The sequence below is a fragment of the Dendrobates tinctorius genome, unplaced genomic scaffold (assembly GCF_039654945.1).
Source record: "Dendrobates tinctorius isolate UK_male_01 unplaced genomic scaffold, ASM3965494v1 ptg000129l, whole genome shotgun sequence".
Classification (NCBI taxonomy): domain Eukaryota; kingdom Metazoa; phylum Chordata; class Amphibia; order Anura; family Dendrobatidae; genus Dendrobates; species Dendrobates tinctorius.
Window position 1 is genome coordinate 22,773,893 of NW_027361797.1, and position 19,771 is coordinate 22,793,663.

General features: G+C 45.0%; 1 protein-coding gene across 3 annotated transcripts in view; it reads left to right on the top strand.

Annotated features, from left to right (window-relative positions):
* The window catches only part of CLEC16A (C-type lectin domain containing 16A), a 411,773-nt gene that overhangs the window by 364,406 nt on the left and 27,596 nt on the right, over positions 1-19,771 (top strand). The window contains exon 23 of one of the 3 annotated variants that reach the window (XM_073542856.1): positions 8,431-8,526. The exons of 1 other annotated variant lie outside the window; for it this stretch is intronic. In XM_073542856.1, the coding sequence (XP_073398957.1) occupies positions 8,431-8,526 (96 nt within the window). Of the gene's footprint in view, positions 1-8,426; positions 8,527-19,771 lie in introns of all 3 variants that reach the window. One more of the 3 variants, XM_073542854.1, reaches the window with a different exon arrangement.

A 19,771-nucleotide genomic window follows, 5' to 3' on the forward strand; every position in this document is an offset into this window, starting at 1 on the left:
CCTCAATGTCCCCTTCCAGTCATCTGCCATTTACAGCAAATGAAATGCCTCAGTGGTAAGACGAACGAAGAACGGAACATTTCTTTCTGTCCCAGTGGAGACCACTATTACTAGAAAGTCCCATCAGATTAGAAGTTAGAACATCACATAGCTTATATGTAATTCTCCTCCTGTCATCTTCAATGCTTCCCTATTCAGAGACTGTAACGCTACTTGTGTTCCTCCAACAATAAGATTTAGATGTTGTAATAATCGTAAAAAATGTTCTTTCCATTAAGCTGAACCTGGCAGGACTAGATTTGCTCCTTTTTTTTTTTGTTTTACAAACCCCATTAATTCAAGCATGCAATTAGCAATGGCATGAAGATCTATCAAAGCATTTACTTATTAAAATGAAGATTGCCCGGTGGATGGGAATGCACTTTTTAACAGACTTTTAATAGTACATTAAAAGGAACCGTAAAATGACTCCAATTTCAGATGGCTGAGGAACGCTTCTTACATTGTCTTATTCCTTTGCTTGTTTGGAATTATTAATTTTTGAATGAAGTTCCTTTTAATTGGTAATTTGGTCCCCTTAACATTTTGCAGTATTTCTGGGACTTCACTTTATAATACAATCTGCTTTGGACAGTGTGTTTTCTTACTGATGGTGAAAAACTGTGTTGGCTGCATGGCCATGTAACTATTACGCTGGCATCTAAGTTTGGTGCAAATTGATTCACAAGACTCGTGTCCATTGGCCACGTCCATAATCTGTGGCCGCTAGATGAGACCAGAGAGTCCCCTCCTACCTCCCAGCGTCCGCGGCTCTCCTTTTGATTAGTTGACCTGGCATGATGTCATAGTTGCGGCATGATGCACATGTGATGTCGTACCAGGCTTAGTGATCACAAAACAAATTTTGGGTACTGGGAGGTAAGACACTGTTCTCAGGTTTCCCGTCCAACGGCCACATGTTACTGATGTGGCTGACGAACCTTGTCCTGAGAATTGATTCGCACCAACTTTACTTGTAACACAAGACAAATATCAGGGATGATTTTTCACCTTAGTGTTTTTTTGGTATAGTTTGTTAATATACCCACAAAAAAAACAGCAATGGAAAGAGTAGTCTTGAAAAACATTATTGCGGTATCCTCTACTCAAGTCATATCGTAAAAACATCTCTAATGTGTGTGTATATATATATATATATATATATATATATATATATATATATATATATATATATATGAAGATTTGTATGCTCAGATAACTTTGACGAAGGCTTCAGACTTTAATTAGCCTGTTAGGGTTATGGCTTGTTCAATATCATTGTAAGAAAAAGCCAGGTGATGCAAATTTCACAGCTTTATAAAAACTCAGCCTCCTCTAACCTTTTGCCAAAAATTAGCAGCCATGGGTTCTTCTTTGGATCTCTTCATACCTTTCCAACCTCACATTCAGCGTCTCCCACACCACCTCTTCATCCCACCCTCTCTCTGTTGGAGTCCCCCAAGGCTCTGTTTTAGGACCCCTAGTCTTCTCAATCTATACACTTGGTCTGGGGCAACTCATAAAGTCCCACGGATTCAACTACCACCTTTATGCTGATGACACTCAGATCTACCTCTCTGGCCCAGACATCACCTCTCTGCTGTCCAGAATCCCAGAGTGTCTATCAGACATATCCTCCTTCTTCTCCTCTCGCTTCCTCAAGCTCAATGTGGAAAAATCTGAACTCATCATCTTTCCTCCATCTCACAGATCTTCCTTACCCGACCTAGCTATAACAATTAATGACGTCACACTTTCCCCAGTACCGGAAGTCCGCTGCCTCGGAGTAACCTTTGACTCTGCCCTGTCCTTCAAACCGCACATCCAACCTCTTTCTACCTCCTGTCGCCTCCAGCTCAAAAATATTTCCAGAATTCGTCCTTTCCTCAACACTCAATCTACTAAAATGCTTGTGCATGCCCTCATCATCTCCCGCCTCGACTACTGCAACATCCTTTTCTGTGGTCTCCCTGCTAACACCCTTGCACCTCTCCAGTCCATCCTTAACTCTGCCGCCCGACTAATTCATCTCTCTCCTCGCTACTCCTCCGCTTCTTCCCTCTGCAGATCTCTTCACTGGCTCCCATTCCCTCAGCGTATCCAGTTCAAATTACTAATACTGACCTACAAGGCCATCTATAACCTGTCTCCCCCATATGTCTCTGAACTATTCTCCCGATACCTTCCCTCACGTAATCTCCGGTCCTCCCAAGACCTCCTCCACACTTATTCGCTCCTCACCCAACCGCCTCCAAGACTTCTCCCGAAAATAGCCCCTATTCTCTGGAATTCTTTCCTCCAACAAGTCCGACTATCAACTACATTTGGATCCTTCAGACAGAACCTGAAAACCCACCTCTTCAAGAAAGCCTACAGCCTGCAATGACCCCGCTGCCTCCTTCTCTCTTACCACTACCGGTGATATCACCTCAACCAACACTGGAATTGCTGCAACCCACCAACCTACTGTCTCCCTCCCCACCATCCTGTAGCATGTAAGCCCGAAAGGGCAGGGTCCTCTCTCCCCTCTGTATCAGTCTGTTATTGTTAGTTTGTTTACTGTAAGTGATATCTGTAATTTGTATGTAACCCCTTCTCATATACAGCACCATGGAATCAATGGTGCTATATAAATATATAATAATAAGCAGCTGCCTAACACTCTGAAAATGAAAATGGTGGAGGCCCACAAAGCAGGAGAAGGCTACAAGAAAATAGCAAAGTGTTGCCCTTTCCTCAGTTTGAAATGTAATTAAGAAATGGCAGTAGACAAGAGCAGTGGAGGTCAAGGTAAGGTTTGGAAGACCAAAATTTCAGTGAGAAGAACTGCTTGTAGAATTGCCAGAGAGGCGAATCGGTACCCCCACCTTACTGAAAAAGATCTTCAGAAAGCAGACTCTGGAGTTGTGGTACATTGTTCTACTGTTCAGAGACACCTGCACAAATATGGCCTTCACGGAAGAGTCTTCAAAACAAAATTTCTCTTGCGTCCTGCCCATAAAATTCAGAGTCAGAAGTATACAAAAGAACATCTAAAAAAGCCTGATGCATTTTGGAAACAAATTCTGTGGTCAGATGAGGTTAAAATAGAACTCTTTGGTCACAATGATCAGAGGTATGTGTGGAGAAAAAAGGGCACAGAATTTCGGGAAAAGAGCATCAACCATTAAGCATGGTGGTGGATCAATCAAGCTTTGAGGTTGTATTACAGCCAATGGCACGGGGAACATTCCACAGGTAAATTAAAGAATGGATTCAATGAAATTTCAACAAATTCTTGATGCAAACATAACACCATCTGTAAAAAAGCTGAAGTTGAAAAGAGGATGACTTCTAAGGGTATGTTTCCACGGTCAGGAAACGCTGTGTGTTTGACGCTTCGTACAGCCGCAGTGTCCAGATGTTACAGCATATTGGAAGGGATTTCATGAAATCCAGTCTCCACTATGCGTTAAAAGACGCAGGCGGCAGACCCGAGTGAACGGACATGCGGCGCATCTTTCCAGAACGCAGCATGTCTGTTTACAATGCGGCGATGCTCCACAGCTTACTGCGCATGTGTACTAATTTAAATAAGGTCTTCCCTCATCCCACCGCCGGAAGTCCCCGTCCACTGCAGTTCTTGCGATAACTTAGCTTACCACGAGAACTGCAGTGTTACCGCGAGAACTGCCATGCACGTGACCGTGGGTTATCTCCGGTCACTAGGCTAGTTCTCACGGTCAGCTGACAGTGAGAACTACAGTGTAGGTGACCACCGGAGATCTCCGGTGGTCATCTACAAGCTCTGCTATCTCTGGATGTCATGCCTCCAGATGTAGCAGAGCAGAACTCGTCGTGGGATCCTCGTTATTTTTGGACTATGTCGGAACAGGGGGTATTTGTGTTTGTTTTATTACTTTATTCCAGGAGATCGAGGGAGTCAGGGAATTAGCAGAACAATAAAGATATTAAAACAGTGTGGTCTTTCATTTTATTAAAATACTTTATTCTGCATGTGCGTGTGTTTTTAACCCTTTCATACTACAGGATTAGTTTTGGATAGATGTCTTATTGACACCTCTCCATTACTAACTGGGCTTAATGTCACCTTACACTAGCAAGATGACTTTAACCCCTCATTAACCCATATGCCACCACAACAAAGCAGTGGGAAGAGCCGGGTAAAGTGCCACAATTGGCGCATTGGTGTTTTTAGGCTGGTGAAGGCCAAAATCCATGGGCCTTGCCAGGCTGAGAATACCAGGCTGCAGCAGTCTGCTTCATCTGGCTGTCTAGCAAATGAAGGCGGACCCCACACCATTTTTTTTTCGAGGAGATCCCCTAATTTTGGTAACCAGACAAGATAAGCAGACTGCTGCTGCCTGGTATTCTCAGGCTAGTAAGGTTCATGGAGACTGGATCCTTACCTGCCTGAAATACCAGCCCCAGTAGCCTGCTTCATCTGGCTGGCTAGCAAATGAAGGGGGGACCCCATGCCATTTTTTTTTTAATTATTTATTAAAAAAAAGAGAGGACATTGCATATTAGGCCAAGGTCAGACATTTGAGAAACTCGCATGAGTCTCGCACCTCAGTACCCGACACTGCACTCGGGACCGGAGCGTTCAGCTGCATAGAAATACATGCAGCTGCACACTTCGGTTCCGAGTGCCGTCTATCTATTCCATATCTATCTGTGTCTGTAAACATTCTTCAATGGAGTATGTAGAGGTTGGACAAGGAAATTACATCACAATTCTTTTTTTTTTCTTAATATATCTTTATTTAGCTTACAAAAAAAGCATACAATCCACATGAAAAAAAAAAGCATCAAAAACGCAGGTGACCTGCCAGTGACCTCTGATGCAGATTTGTTGCAGATTTTACCCGCATCACATCCTGAGCAAATACTGAGCCAATCCTGACCGTGGAACCATACCCTAATGATCCTACACACACGTCAAAATCCACTATAGACTACCTCAGAATGGTGCTAGCTGAAGGTTTTACAATGGGCCCTCACAGTTCCCTGATCTGAACATTATTGAAAATCTGTGGCTAGTCCTCAAAATATCAGTGCATGCAAGATGGCCCAGAAATCTCACAGAACTGGAAGAATTTTCCAAGAAAGAATGGATGAAAATCCCTCAAACAAGAATTGAAAAACTCTTATTGGGCTACAAAAAGCGTTTACAAGCTGTGATACTTTCAAAAGAGGGTGCTACTGGGTACTAACCATGCAGGGTTCCGCTAACTTTTCCATCAGCCCATTTTCCTTTTTGTAGTTTTTAAAATGTAAAAGATGAAAATTTTTTTTGCCTAAAATGCAAAGGAAATGTGTCATCTCTAACTTTATTCATTTTAGAGATCATTTCATCTTCAACTTCCTTAACTATTCACAATAAAAGTAAATTTGACCAGGGATGTCCACACTTTTACATGTCCCTGTAACACCTGGACCTGTGCTACCAGAGCTGGGTCCTCAAGATCCCAGAAAGGAACATACACACAGGATGGTATTGCTGCAGCACCGTAGCAAAATTGATGTTTGACACCATAAGAACACACCCTTGGGGTATGTGCACACAATATCTTTTTCAGGCGGGCAAATTCACCTAGTTTTTCAAGAGGAAGATGCTTCAGAAAACACCAGCTTTTTTCTTTTCCTGAAGCTTCTTTTTTAAGCACTTTCTTTTTGGTTATCTGAGCTCTTTCTCAGTGTTTTTAAATGCCTGCAATTGTTTGGGGTGTTTTTACACCATTTTCTGGGGGTTTTCTACAGGAATTATGTGGACATATATATATTTTTATTTAACGCTAATGAAGAAACCGCTAGTGTTTTTCAACCAAAAACCGCTGGCAAAACGCTCCAAAAAACACTCTGGCATCTTTTTAGCCTTCCCATTGATTTGTATTATAAAGTACAGAGCGTCTTCAGAGAGTAAGCCACCTGAAGAATGGGCAAGTCCCTTTTAACCGCTTGGCATTTTTGGAAAACTACGGTAAATTGGTTAAAAAATGCTCAAGAGACTAAACATGTGAACTGCAAGTCGTTTTTACATACACATAAATATATTCATTCTTTCGAGCATTTTTCATGGTGCTTTTTCAGGCGGGTTTCAGTGCAAACCCACTTTGCACTGAAACGACCAGGCAACCTGTTTGTCAGGCAATCCCCGCATGTGTTCAAGCTGTTTAAGATCCACAAATTATGCAGCCACGGGGACTCAAACATTATTAAAGCACACCCAAGGTACTCGGATAACACGATATCAGAACACATTGGCTCATCACTAATTATATCACATTCATATACAATGGTGCACATCAAATTTTGGTTTTACAAGGCAGAATAGAAAAACGGACTTTGCTTTTCTGTTCGCCAAGGGCAATGGGCACCTGTAGGAATAGAACATGACACCAGTGTCAGACCACAGGTTACACTGTGTTCTTACTATGTTGTTCCTCCAGATCACCTTTGACTTTTCTCCTTGGGTGCTTTCCCTAAGTTGGAACACATATTCATTGTAAGACTTGTTCTTTCCCACAGACTTTCGTTCCATGTATTTGTGTGGCTGGAAAATGAGGTTGCAAGTTCCAATATGGCAAAGATCAATGGGAATGAGTAGACTTTGTATCTGGCACTGCCAGTCGTTGACTTTGTTATGGATACCCAGCTGTTTCAATGCTTTCTCCGACTGCCAACCCCATTTCAACTACTAAAGATAAAATCGTATTCAGCTAAAATCAACAGACATGCTTCCTTCCTTACACTCAGCAGCGAGCGCTCTGCTCCAAGAATAATAACACTTTATCCCGCTGAACTTTTTGTAGATGCCGAACGTTGGGTCACAGATTCTACCATTAAGCGATAGTTTATCTTTACATCCTTATACTCTTGCCTTCTAGGGAAAGGAAAAGGTCTGGATGATTATGTACTGCCATACATTTATTCCTATACATTTTACAATGGTGATTGCAATCTACATCTCTCTTTATTACAACTTCCATTTCCCAGCACTTGAACGGAATAATCACCTTTAGTGATCGTCCTGTTTTTAGCTTAAAAAGTATGCTCTCGTTAATTCGTTATTGTATTTCATTGTGGTTGGAAAGGAGATTTTCTGATTCAGCTCTCCAAATCCCCAGTGTAGAAGTAAACTGAAAAGAAAATATGCAGTCGGCCTGCAGCTACCACTAGATTGAGCTAGCGGGAGCTTACTGCATACTGTGCTGTTACAGAGTTCAATGTGTAAATCGTATTTAGTGAGCTCCCTCTAGTGGCAGCTACAGGTGGAGAGCATATTATCTTTTAGATTGGCGATGCATCAGTTATTTATTTTTTTTTTTTAAAGGGGTTTACCATTTTTCTGAAAATGAAATGATAATTAGGGAGCTCTTTCCTCCTCTATTATTCATCATCATTAACTATCCCTTTTCTCCTTGGTTTTTTCTTGGTGGTGTGAAGACCTCATCCTCTGAGGATGGAACGTTCAGTTTGCTTGTTTGTTTTTTTGTTCTGCCGGTAATGTTTGCGACACACATATTTCCCCCTTCACATTCCCTAATATATGTTGCTGATGTCTAAGCAAAAGCGGAGTCCTGATTTATGGGCACCATTTTGATCGTTGATGGAGTTCTTTGCACTGAACCAATTGTATTCAGGAAGACGGAGCAGTCCAGGACGTGTGAATTCAGAATCCATTGAGGCTCTCAAAGAGTTTGATACTGATAGACCTTCTTTAGAATATGCCATCAATTTCAGATCATTGGAGACCAGCATCTACACCGATTGTTTGATTGAAAGAGACATAGCTATCCGTCAAACAGCATGTCTCCTTCATAATGTATCAGACGCAGAGCCATATAGTGGCTGTGCCTGGTCCTGTAGCTTTGTATTGCTCAGTCCCATGCAAGGGAATGGGACTAGTCTGCATTATCAGGCAGAAAATGATTGTTTCTGTTGGATCCCCACTGATCTGATGTTGATAAGCTATCTTCAGGAGAAACTCTCACTATTGAATTAAGGGAAAATCACATTATCGATAATTTACTGCTTTATGGAAGTTGGCCAACTCGTCCACTTTCTCCCTGTTCTAGTTTTGATGTCCAACATTGTGTCGGTTGTGTCATTAGCAATCAGTGAGAGGGGTGATCCGTAGGGAGACTATATATAGCCAGATAGGTGGTAAGATGGGCATCAGTGCTAAAAAGGTAAGGACTATAAGCCTTATTAACAGAATTAACCTCTGTTTTGCGCTCTGTCTTGGTATCTAGCATGTACTTACTTCATTGTCTCTGTGATGGCTGCTGTTTCAATGTGTCTTCTTACCTCTGTGTTCCCTCCTTTGTGTACTCTCCTATGTGTTAAATCCTCTTATGACCTGTCACTGTGTTTCCCTCTAGTAAGATCTGGCAGGAAAGGAAGACGGCGAGTCTTTAGTCTATCGGAGGCAGACAGTCACGGAGGACACTGGGTTTAGGCTCTCCAACTGCACCTGCCTCAGTGAGTCTCGTAACCTCTAGAGCATCTTCAGCCCATTCCATGAAGCATATCCATTGATAACGTAGAGCATTTCTAATGAAAATTGTGTGCGTGATTAAAGGGGTTGTCTCATCTTAAACGGGTAAAAAATGCAAAGTGTTCGGAAAAAAACAAGCAACTTTGCAATTTACTTGTTATTCCAAATTCATTTTCACAAAGGTATTTATTTTCTATTTACTTTACATTGCCATTGGCCAGATTGCTGGCCACAGCTGCAGTCTACCAGCGGTGGCCCGTCTTCTAGGCAAGGCGCGCAAAGCATTTTCCAATAGAGCTTGTAAGCGCTGTACTGGATGCGGCCAGCTTCAATGTCCTCCAATGCTGAAGAGGTAAACCTGTATCTCCTTGCAACAATGGAGCGTGCACAGTGTGGGCTAGTGCCACAGGCATACCGCCGGTCTGAGCTGTCAGTCAATCAGGAGCGCACTGACCCCCAGGAAGATGGAAGCCAAGAGGCAAAGGAGCAGTGTGCTGCTGTTAACAACTTGAGACAACCCCTTTAAGTCATCTGAAGATGCCGTCTTCTTTAAAATTACTTAGTTATCTGATATAAAAATATCTGTTTAATCTTTATATATATACTAGTTTCTTTCTACATTTCTTTAAAAAAAGGCCTGTGAGCATGTAGCGATATTACGCATGACAGCTACCGCACCAATTACTGTCCATGAGAGTTGTGGTTACACTTGAGCACGGTCACTCCCATAAAAGTTAATGCATGCTACAGCTCCATTCAGACAGTAGACACAGAGCCCTTGATCTCCGGGTCGGTAAGAGTCTTGGTGCTTGGACGATCTTACATTCCTCAGGCATCCTTTACACAGATGATGAATGTTTGTGGGATAAAATCTGTAAAGAAAATCTGTTGCAAGGTTTATGTTACCCCAAGATCTAGAGACAGAGACCATGATTCCAGCGATGTATCACGTGCTAGGCTGCTTGCTGCCGTTTGCTTAACATCACTGTTTTATCTGCTGCAGATCTCCAGTTCTTTCTGTACAGCCCCGCCCCCACCACTGATTGGCAGCTTTCTGCCTATGCACAGTGAACACAGAAAGCAGCTAACCAGTGTTGAAGGCGGGGTTATACAGAGCTCATGAATATGGAGGACTACATGGCAGCCAAGTATATTGGTCCTCTAGTGATAATCTGCTGATTATAAAGTAGTGGTTTAATAAAAAAAAATGCAGCAAGCAGCTTAGTAAGTGACACATCGCTGGAATCAGGGTTTTTGTCTCTATGTAATGCTGTTCTCGGATTAGGTGGCAAATACCTCTTGACAGATGCCCTTTAAGGATTCACTTTTACTGGGGGGGGGGGATTGTGCCATAATTCCGTTTTAATAACCTTTCTCTATCTAGATGTATAGTAGCCATTACCTGAGGTGCCATGAGCAGATCTCTATATTAAAAGCTTTGGAATTTAATAGTTATGATACACATTTATTTACCGTATTTGTAGTTCCATACCCTTTGTGCGAATATAGCAGCTAATGAGGCATACCATTGAAAATGAGAAAAATATTTTTTTTTTCATTTTAGTTTTATTAAATAAATTTGTCAATACTTCTCCAATATTTTTTTTTTTTAAAAAAAAAAGCAAAAATAGATGTTCACTTTCTTCATACATAGCCTGCTGTACTGGCTATATAGACAATGTGTGCTTTACGGCTGCTGCAATGAATGAGTTTACGGTAATTGTCATGAAAATGCTAGTAGGACGTAATGGACCATAGCCCCTTCCACAAGGGAACAAGGAATGGCAAGAACACAACATAATGTTCATAACCTTATCTATATGTGCAATGTTTCTATCCCACCTTAATTAGGCCTCCAGCAATATGGTGCTGTAATGAAATACACTGACCTTTTCTAATGATTCTGCCCAAGTCTACACAGCAAAGCTGCCATGTAAGCAACAGAAAACAATATACTTATAGATATGTATCATAAGCAAAGAGGTCATTACTAGTTATGAGCCCAAGTGCTCGTTACTCCAGTTTGTCTAGGGTGCTCTGGTATGCACCGAGTATCGCGGGTGCTCGAGTGACATGTATCCGCGCACCGGAGGAAGGAGAGAAGCACAGTGACAGGGAACGGGACGAGGTGTGTATGTGGTGGTTTTTTTCCTTATGTGTATCGGCCATTTGGGTGGGCATGAAGAGGCTATGGGGGTGACGACATGGTGCTGCACATCTGGGGAGGGTGACGACATGGTGCTGCACACCTGGGGTGGGTGACGACATGGTGCTGCACACCTGGGGTGACATGAGCGGGTGATATGGTGCTGCTGCACATGGTGTATATAGTGAGGCTGTGTGGGGCTAATGCTGTATATGGGGAGGCTGTGTGGGGCTCATGCAGTATATGGAGAGGCTGTGTGGGGCTCATGCTGTATATATGGAGGCTGTGTGAGTCTCATGCAGTATATAAGAAGGCTGTGTGGGGCTCATGCTGTATATAGGGAGGCTGTGTGGGGCTCATGCTGTATATAGGGAGGCTGTGTGGGGCTCATGAAGTATATCGGGAGTCTGTGTGGGGCTCATGCCGCATATGGGGAGGCTGTGTGGGGCTCATGCCGCATATGGGGAGGCTGTGTGGGGCTCATGCCGCATATGGGGAGGCTGTGTGGGGCTCATGCCGCATATGGGGTAGGCTGTGTGGGGCTCATGCCGCATATGGGGTAGGCTGTGTGGGGCTCATGCCGCATATGGGGTAGGCTGTGTGGGGCTCATGCAGTATATAGGGAGGCTGTGTGGGGCTCATGCAGTATATAGGGAGGCTGTGTGGGGCTCATGCAGTATATGGGGAGAATGTGTGGGGCTCATGCAGTGTATATGGGGAGGCTGCGTGGGGCTCATGCAGTGTATATGGGGAGGCTGCGTGGGGCTCATGCAGTGTATATGGGGAGGCTGCGTGGGGCTCATGCAGTGTATATGGGGAGGCTGCGTGGGGCTCATGCAGTGTATATAAGGAGGCTGTGTGGGGCTCATGCAGTGTATATAGGAAGGCTGTGATGTAGAAATTTATATGGGTAGATATACCCTTGTGCGTGCTGTGGCCTGTCCTAATTAGACAGTCTCCTTCCTTGAGCGCTCAAATAAAAGACGCCACACCTGGTTAGCAGCAATCCATTCCAGCAAGAACTCTCTGCAAGCTTTATTGAATATACTTGGTTTTTTATCAGTTCGTACAGAAAGGAGTGGTTACTCATTAACATAAAGGCTGAACTTCTTATCTAATTGGTCAGTTTAAATACATGAACATATATGGGAGAGTTTACCGAAAAGCTGATTCTAGCAATATAATTTACGGCCCATTGTTCTGCAGTGTCAGCATGTTCTGATATCGGCTGGCACATCTGGCCTAACTTCCTCTTCTGTATGTTTGGGACAAATGTCACAAGACAATGCTATCATGAGATGACTGGGTAGCAGGTCAATTTCCACCAACTAGTTATAAGGTTCAAAACTGTAAATATGTATCTGTGTGCAGTATATATGAGTATATAAGTATATAGCCGGCAAGTGAGATCTATATGAAATACATATACTGTATATTTCCATAACAATCCCCCCTTAGATATCACTTGCCCTAAAATCCTGCTCCTGGCCCAAAGCGCTGCAACTCTTTTATGCTGCCAGTGGACTGACATATGCCTAGTGCATACATCCTCCTCTGTACAGACTTTCTGGAAATGGGCGGTCAGGAGATCTGTGCCTAAAGGGCGTGTGGTGCAATGTGATCAAAGTCTCTTAGTTAGCAGTCTATGCAGTCAGTGCATGTGTATTCTCTGTCAGGTTGGTAATTTATTCAGTCAGGTAGGTCATCCACAGCATCATTCCAGCTCAGGTGTGTCCTCTGGTATGAAGGCTTTTTCCTGCAATGCGGTGCGTGGATCCAGGTGGGGGTTTTCCCTCCAGGTTGGTGGCGTCAGCACTTGGAGAAGGGCCATCGGATCTGGGATTGAGTGCTTCTCTTTACGGACTTTTTCCACCCACACTCAGTCTCCTGACTTCAGGACGTGCATACCAGGCACCGAATCTGGACTTGGCAATGAAGGAGAAAAACTTGAGAATGGACATTAGCAAGATTCTTGATAAATTCAATTACACATGCAGACAAAGTATCATATTGCATAGTCAACTGCTAGGCGAAGAATACCCCTAACCTGGGTTTAGACGCAAATGAAGTTTCATATCGGTGACAGCTTCTTCTGAGCGTATGGGAGTGTCTAATGCCAGGGTTTGTCTGTCTCTTGGGCAAATTTTTTAGCATGCTGCTCTTAAGTGTCCCACCTAGTCTATGGTGTGGGATGGTGGGTAGTGTGCAGGCCTAAGTCTGACCCTACTGCTAATCAGGTCTCTTGTGTCAGGTTTGCTGTGTATGTGGGTCCCTGATCACTTGCTATTGCTTCTGGAACCCCCATATCTGCACACTATTTTTGAGAGTAGCTTCTTTGCAGTAGTCTTCGCCAACCGGTTCCTTACTGGGAAGTATTCAGGCCAGACAATGTGGGGGAACTTTTCCCGCTTGTCCGATGTTAAATTTGTCGGAGACCAAACAGCTGCTGGGAATCTTTGCTGTTAAGGTATGAGTTGAGTCCAATCAGGTCATTCATCTGTGTCTTCAATTCTGTGTGGGGGCCATGTGCCCATTGAACCACCGTAGGGTACACACTTGGAGGTAGGCTGGGTCTGTTTTGAGGTAGACGTTTTGAGGTAGACAGGTTTCTTGGAGCCCAGTGCTTTTGCCCTTCAGCATCCAGCTTCCCTTCTTCCGAATCTGGTCCTGCTACTTCTTGTACAGGTTTCGGGAAGTCATTTTGTCAGGTTTTCTCGTCTTCAGTCGTCTTGTAGTAGCTGTCCGGCTCTACGACCTCTCCCATTTTCCATATTGTCTTCCTCTGGCTGCTTCTTTGGCTGCCACGTTGCCATGTTGATGCCCCGTGTCTCTACTGTGTTCCGTTTTCCGTGTGCCTTGACCTTCAACACTACTACCACTTTTAGTAGTTGAAGAGCATCCAGCAGGTCTCTGATGGCTCCATGGTGCTTCACGGTCGATCCGCTTGCTGTGATGAAGTTTCTTGCAGCCCAGATGGGTCCGAAGTCAGGTGCCATGTCATGCGAGTACCTGGAAGTTTTTGTTCTTCGCAATCTGGCAGGTCTTTCATCAGCTCCGTTTCTTGGGCTGACAAACTTCTGGACCATAGGATGTCTTGATTGCTGGTCAATGCACATCCCGTATGGACCCTTCCTTCATCATCTGCAAAACTGGAGCCATCTACGGTATCTTGCAGATTTTCATCTGAGGGTCCTTATCCGCATCCCCCCTTGAGAGTGGGAGTAGAGACAGGTAACGGCTGAGAGGTAATGGCTGAGAGCATTGAAGAGTGGTGGAGAGCAGCCTTGTCAGGAGGGCGTGTGCTGCGTATATTGTTTTCATGCAGGAGGGCCCCCCCCTTGCAACTGGACCCAGGCCACGGGGTCTGTTTTAGGACTGGCCAGTAGCATGACCTTCTCCATCTTTGTCCTTCCTTTTCTGTTCGGCAAAGGTGGGGATAGCTTCTTGTAGTCAGGGAGGCCTAGAGCTGGCACAGAGACTATGAAGTCTTTCAGTTTCCTGTAAGAGATGAAGGCTTCAATGCGTTGATGCAATTGTACAGAGGCTGCATTAAGCCTGGAGCACCAGGGATCCAAGTTCTGCAGTACGAGACTAGACCAAGGAAGGCCTGCATCTTCGGAGTTGTTGAGGGAGCCATCTTCTCCTCCGCGGTCTTCCGGTCATCTGTCAAGTGTTTCGTCTACTGGGCGATACGGTGTCTTCAGGAACTTGCTTTTGACACCACTGGACTCTGTTTTGCAGAACTTACGTTGCTGCTCCGTCAGGCAGAGTAGAGGAGACATGGAAAGCGCTGTGCAGGTAGCGATGTCGATGACTTCTGCATGCTCCGCAATCCAGTTGATGGGGATGGAGGGCAATGCTCTGGCGAGCTGTGAAAGGCTGTTCTGGGCCCTCTTGGGCATCACTGTCCATTTGTTCTGCACCCCCTTGTGCGTTTTCAGGAACTGGTCGTCCAGGTGAGGGGGAACATTGAGGGGAGCTTCGGGCAGATCCATTGCCGTGAGCCCCGTTGCTGTGGCTGGCACGTTTGTCAGCAGAGTGTGCAGATCTGCACAACTGGGATTTCAAGCACGGTTGCTTTGCTCACAGCCCTCAGGTTATACACCATTCAATCCGGTCTGGTTTTCCTTCCACAGTCTTCCTCTTGATCGAGAAAAGCTGGGACTGCATGATGATTCCCATGGGTGAGGCGGCTCAATCTGGCCTTGCTCTTCACAGTGCTGTGAGTGACTCCCAACTTCTGGCACAGGGCCGGTAGGAAAACAAGCCGTTTGCTGGGGTCCTCTTCGTCAGAGGTGACGTCCGGCTGAGCTTTCTTGCTCTCACAGGTGTTCTTTTTGCTGGGGCGTCTTTACCAGCCAGCAGCAGTTCCTTTCACCCAGCTTGATCTCAGGTCAGCATCTTGTTAACCAGTTTGAGGAGCTGAGTGGCTGTCTTCTGGTCCAGGGCCTGGATTAACTTCAGGGAGCACCTTCAGAATCTTGTCCAAGATGATCCTCTGGAGCTGGAAGCAGTGCAGCCTTTTCACGAAGCGGGTATGGTCCCTCTGGGTCGAGAGTTTCCTGGCCCATGCCAAAGTTCTTAGGCCGTTTCTTGAACAGCAATTTCACTTAGACCTCCAGTTGGTCAGAGGCAGTTCGGCTCTAGGTGATGAGTACCGGATGCTGGGCCTTCTGAGTGTCCGGGGTTCCAGACTTGAGTGACATCCACACTGGCGCAACTTGAAGTCTCCCTTGGGCCATAGGCTTCTGTGTGCTATGTCCAGCACCTCCTTGGGTAGGCTTGCACCGGTTGTTCGAGCGAGGCTCTTGTAGGGCCACCAGCATGGGCATGATTTATTCTTCTTGGGTCTGGGGTGGAGAAGAGGTCAAGGTCACATCTTCATGGGACACTTTGGTCACCTTCAGTTCCTGCAGTAGGTCTGCTCTCATCAGGTGTGGTGTGCAGGTCTCCACCATAAACTGGAACAGGATGGAGTGTCCTGGTTGTGTCCACATGCTCAGGGGCTTGCAAGCTGGGGGACGTCTGTCTTGACCTTTAATCCCCATACAAGACACAGTGCTCTGATAGACTGGTGGGGTCGGGGATTTTCACTTCTTACTGCACCAGTGTCCATAAGGAAAGATATGACAGCCCCCAGTGATTTGAGGTATTAGGTCTGCTGATGGGGTCTCACCTGTCAGGGGCGTGGCGTCTGGCTTACCTGGTTTTGCCTCTGTCCTATGGACAGGGTTCTTCATTGTCTTCTGTATTTCTTTCTTGGCCTACTCCTCTGCGTGATGACCTGGGTTGCCGGGGTGCTGTGCACTGGTTCCGGAAATGGCCAAGGTTGCCACAGTTGAAACACCTGACAGGTCTTCTGCCTCTGCAGGGTGGTTGCTCTGCCACGTCAGTGGCCACCACAGGAGGGCCTGTCCTCCACACTCCTGGGAGAGACTCAATTCTTCTGGCTACTGCGAGCAGGACATCTACTGCTATTGTCCTGTACTCAGGCCTGGCCACTACCAGCAGTTTCTTGATTGGTTCTCTTAGTCCATGCACAAAGGCCTGTGCCAACATTTGTCCATGTGCCTGATCATGAATAGTGAAGCCTAAAATTTGGAATACTTGCCTCACTCTGCCATGAAACTCATCTACAGACTCCGTCTCGGCTTGGCTCATGTTATGCAGGCTGAGTGCTTGTCTGGCTTTTGCCCACTCTCTGAGCTGTTCAATTAGCTTTGATCCTGATTCCCAGGAATGCACATCTAATTCTAATGGAGGCTTGAAGTGTTCCTTCATGATTGTCCAGAGTGTTTCACCTGCTTTTATCTCCATTATGGACCACAGATCACTCCAGGTTGCTGGCTCTGCTGCATTCTTCGGAAAAATGGCATGGGGTCCATATCTGGGTCTGGCAGATTTTTTAGAATACTGAACACCTGACTAGGGGTGAAGGGCACATAGTGTAAGAATTCTGGCTCTATCTGCCCCTGCCTACTTGGTGTCTGTGAGTTTCTCCTAGTACTATGCAGCATGTCTGTCCCTCCTTCATTTTCATCTGAGGAGGAACTGTGCCATTGTGTGATTGTCTTTCTGCGTGTGGGTACTCCCTCCCCCCCCCCCCCCAAGACTGCAGCTCCGTGTGGCACATAGAATCTTCAGTCTCAGACTTAGCAGGTGCAGTGTCTGATGGCCCACACCTCCCTTCTGCTAGCTGTTGTATCGGGAGGGCACCTGTGTTGTCATGTGTGGGGAGTGATTCACTTTCTTCTCCTGGTGTTATAGCTGTCCCTCTAGAGAGGGTTCCCTGTGGAACTAGGGACGCCTCATTGTCTGGATCTGGCACTGGGCCAGCTGGTGACGATAAACTGAGAGGTGGGTGAGGAAAAGAAAGAGAGGGAAGGGTGGAGGAAAGATTTGGAATAGGAGGAGAAGTGGGAGATAGTGGAGGAGAGTGGGGAGGAGACAAAAGAGGAGATGGTGAAGACAAGGAGGAGGGAAGAGGAGGGGGATGAGAGGTGGGCGTTGGTGATGGAGAGGGAGGAGAGATGATAGAGAGAGAGAAGGAGGAGAGATAGGCGGAGATGAAGAAGATAGAGAGGGGAGAGAGATGACGAGGGAGGATGAGGTATAGGAGGAGAAATAGCTGGGAGGTGGGAGTGAGAATAGGGGAGATAGAGGGAGGAGAGAGGTGAGAGTGATGGGAGGAGGGAAGAGTGGGGAGAGAGAAGGCACAGTCACAGAAGGCATTCTTAGACCTGTGGTCCTTCTCAGGCGGCACAGATTAGTATGCCGCTGAAAACACTTTTTTCTACACGTAAAAAAAACCAATTCTTTCCTGTTCACACTATATTAGCACCTTCTGCACTGTAAAATCCTCTGTCACTTTAAGAAATGCAGACTGCAATTGAGCTCAACTAGCTACTTCCCTTTTTCCTTTCAATACATCATGCCACGCTACAGCATATGGAGCTGCCCGTAGAAAATGACATGCTTAACTTTCTGAATAACACCTACTGTGTCTATTCCAAAAACTTCAAAAAAGGTGATTAAAACTTAAAAAAAAAACTTCACAACCCTTTTGTAAAACTTGCTTAAAAAGGAAGGAAAAAAAACAAAACCGAGATATTTAGTAAAAAATCTTCAGAGGCAGAGGAAACAAACTAGACAATATGGAAAATCAAAAATTGGCAAGATAACACAGGAATTACAAAAGCAGGTAAAAATTCTCTTTTTAACAAAAAAGAAAAGAAAAGGAAAATCTATGAGAAGTGAAAACCAAAAAACTGATGATAAAACTTAAAAATGGAAAAACCCAAAAGAAAAAGAGAAAAATGATCAGGGAGTAAAAGTTTTTTGTTTTTTTTTCAAAAAGGAAAACAAATCAAAAAGTTGATAAACTTACAAAAACACCACTCAGAGAAGTCAAAAAATCAGTAGATTCAGGAAAAAATGGAGGAAAAGAAAGAAAACACTCCAAAATTTTTATAAGAATCTAAAAATCAGTACAACTTCCAACAATAAAAGGGTTAATGCAGAAATGATGCAGGATACACACACTCCCCCCCCCCCCCCCCTTTTTTTTTTTCTGCCTGTGTCTCAGTCAAATCTGAGAACAATGAAAAACAGAAAGCAGTCTGAGACCCAGTTTTCCCGAAAATTCTCACACTGCAGTAACAAAAACCCCTACCAAAAATGCAAGATGAAATTATGCAAACAGCAGAGTATAGAACAAAATGTGACAGTATGAAAAATATGTATATCAGGGACACACCCTGTAGGCAAAAAAAAGGAAGTGTACATGAAAGGGAAAAGAAAAACTTTTTCTGCTTCAAATCTTTGCTGAAACCTGCAATGAATTCACATATAGACGTCTGGGGAGAGAGATCGAAAGCCCTTCTGTGACACGTATGTCAAACAGCTGCTGACAACTGATAACTGCCAATCACCCGTGGCGCTTTGGTTAGCACCGGGATGTATCACCCTCCGTCTGCTGGGAGACGGGCGCCGTGATATCCCACTAGATTATCACCCCTCTGTGTCCACCCGGGGACCGTGATAATCTCTCCAGTGATCAGTCTGTGATATCTCTTCAGTCTGCCAGCCTCCGCTTGGTGCGGGGACAGCCGAGGGATGCGTAGGTGACACCTCCTTGAAGCGGACACCTCCGTGTATGTGTGCGGGGACCGTGACCGCTTTTTCAGAGGAATTCACCTGTGATATCCTGTCTAAGTCAAAACCTCCGCGTGGTGCAGGGACGTGATTTGACTTAGTCAGAGAGACTCAGTCTTGCTATCGGTTTCTCAGCAGCCACAAATCAAGTCACAGTCTCCACCAACTCTCTCACCCGGATCTCAGACACATGGGACCACAGCAGACACTTAGCTTATCCCAGGGTTTGGATAAGGGTGGACTTTTTTTTTACACTACCTGGGATACGGTGGTGACCACACTGACCGGCTAGAGTTGCTGACTCGGACTAGGCACAGGGAACATTCAGGCAAGATAACTAGATTTTCTTACCTTACTTATGGAGTTGCGCAAACCTCCGTTCCCATGAGCCAAGACCTTGGCCGGCACCTTTGTCCTCTCCGGTCAGCAGGATCCCCGTGCGTTTTCGTCCACAGCCGTTGGGCGCCACTTGATGTAGAAATTTATATGGGTAGATATACCCTTGTGCGTGCTGTGGCCTGTCCTAATTAGACAGAGTCTTATTTGAGCGCTCAAGGAAGGAAAGACGCCACACCTGGTTAGCAGCAATCCATTCCAGCAAGAACTCTCTGCAAGCTTTATTGAATATAGTTGGTTTTTTATCAGTTCGTACAGAAAGGAGTGGTTACTTATTTACATAAAGGCTGAACTTCTTATCTAATTGGTCAGTTTAAATACATGAACATATATGGGAGAGTTTGCCAAAAAGCTGATTCTAGCAATATAATTTACGGCCCATTGTTCTGCAGTGTCAGCATGTTCTGATATCGGCTGGCACATCTGGCCTAACTTCCTCTTCTGTATGTCTGGGACAAATGTCACAAGACAATGCTATCATGAGATGACTGGGTAGCAGGTCAATTTCCACCAACTAGTTATAAGGTTCAAAA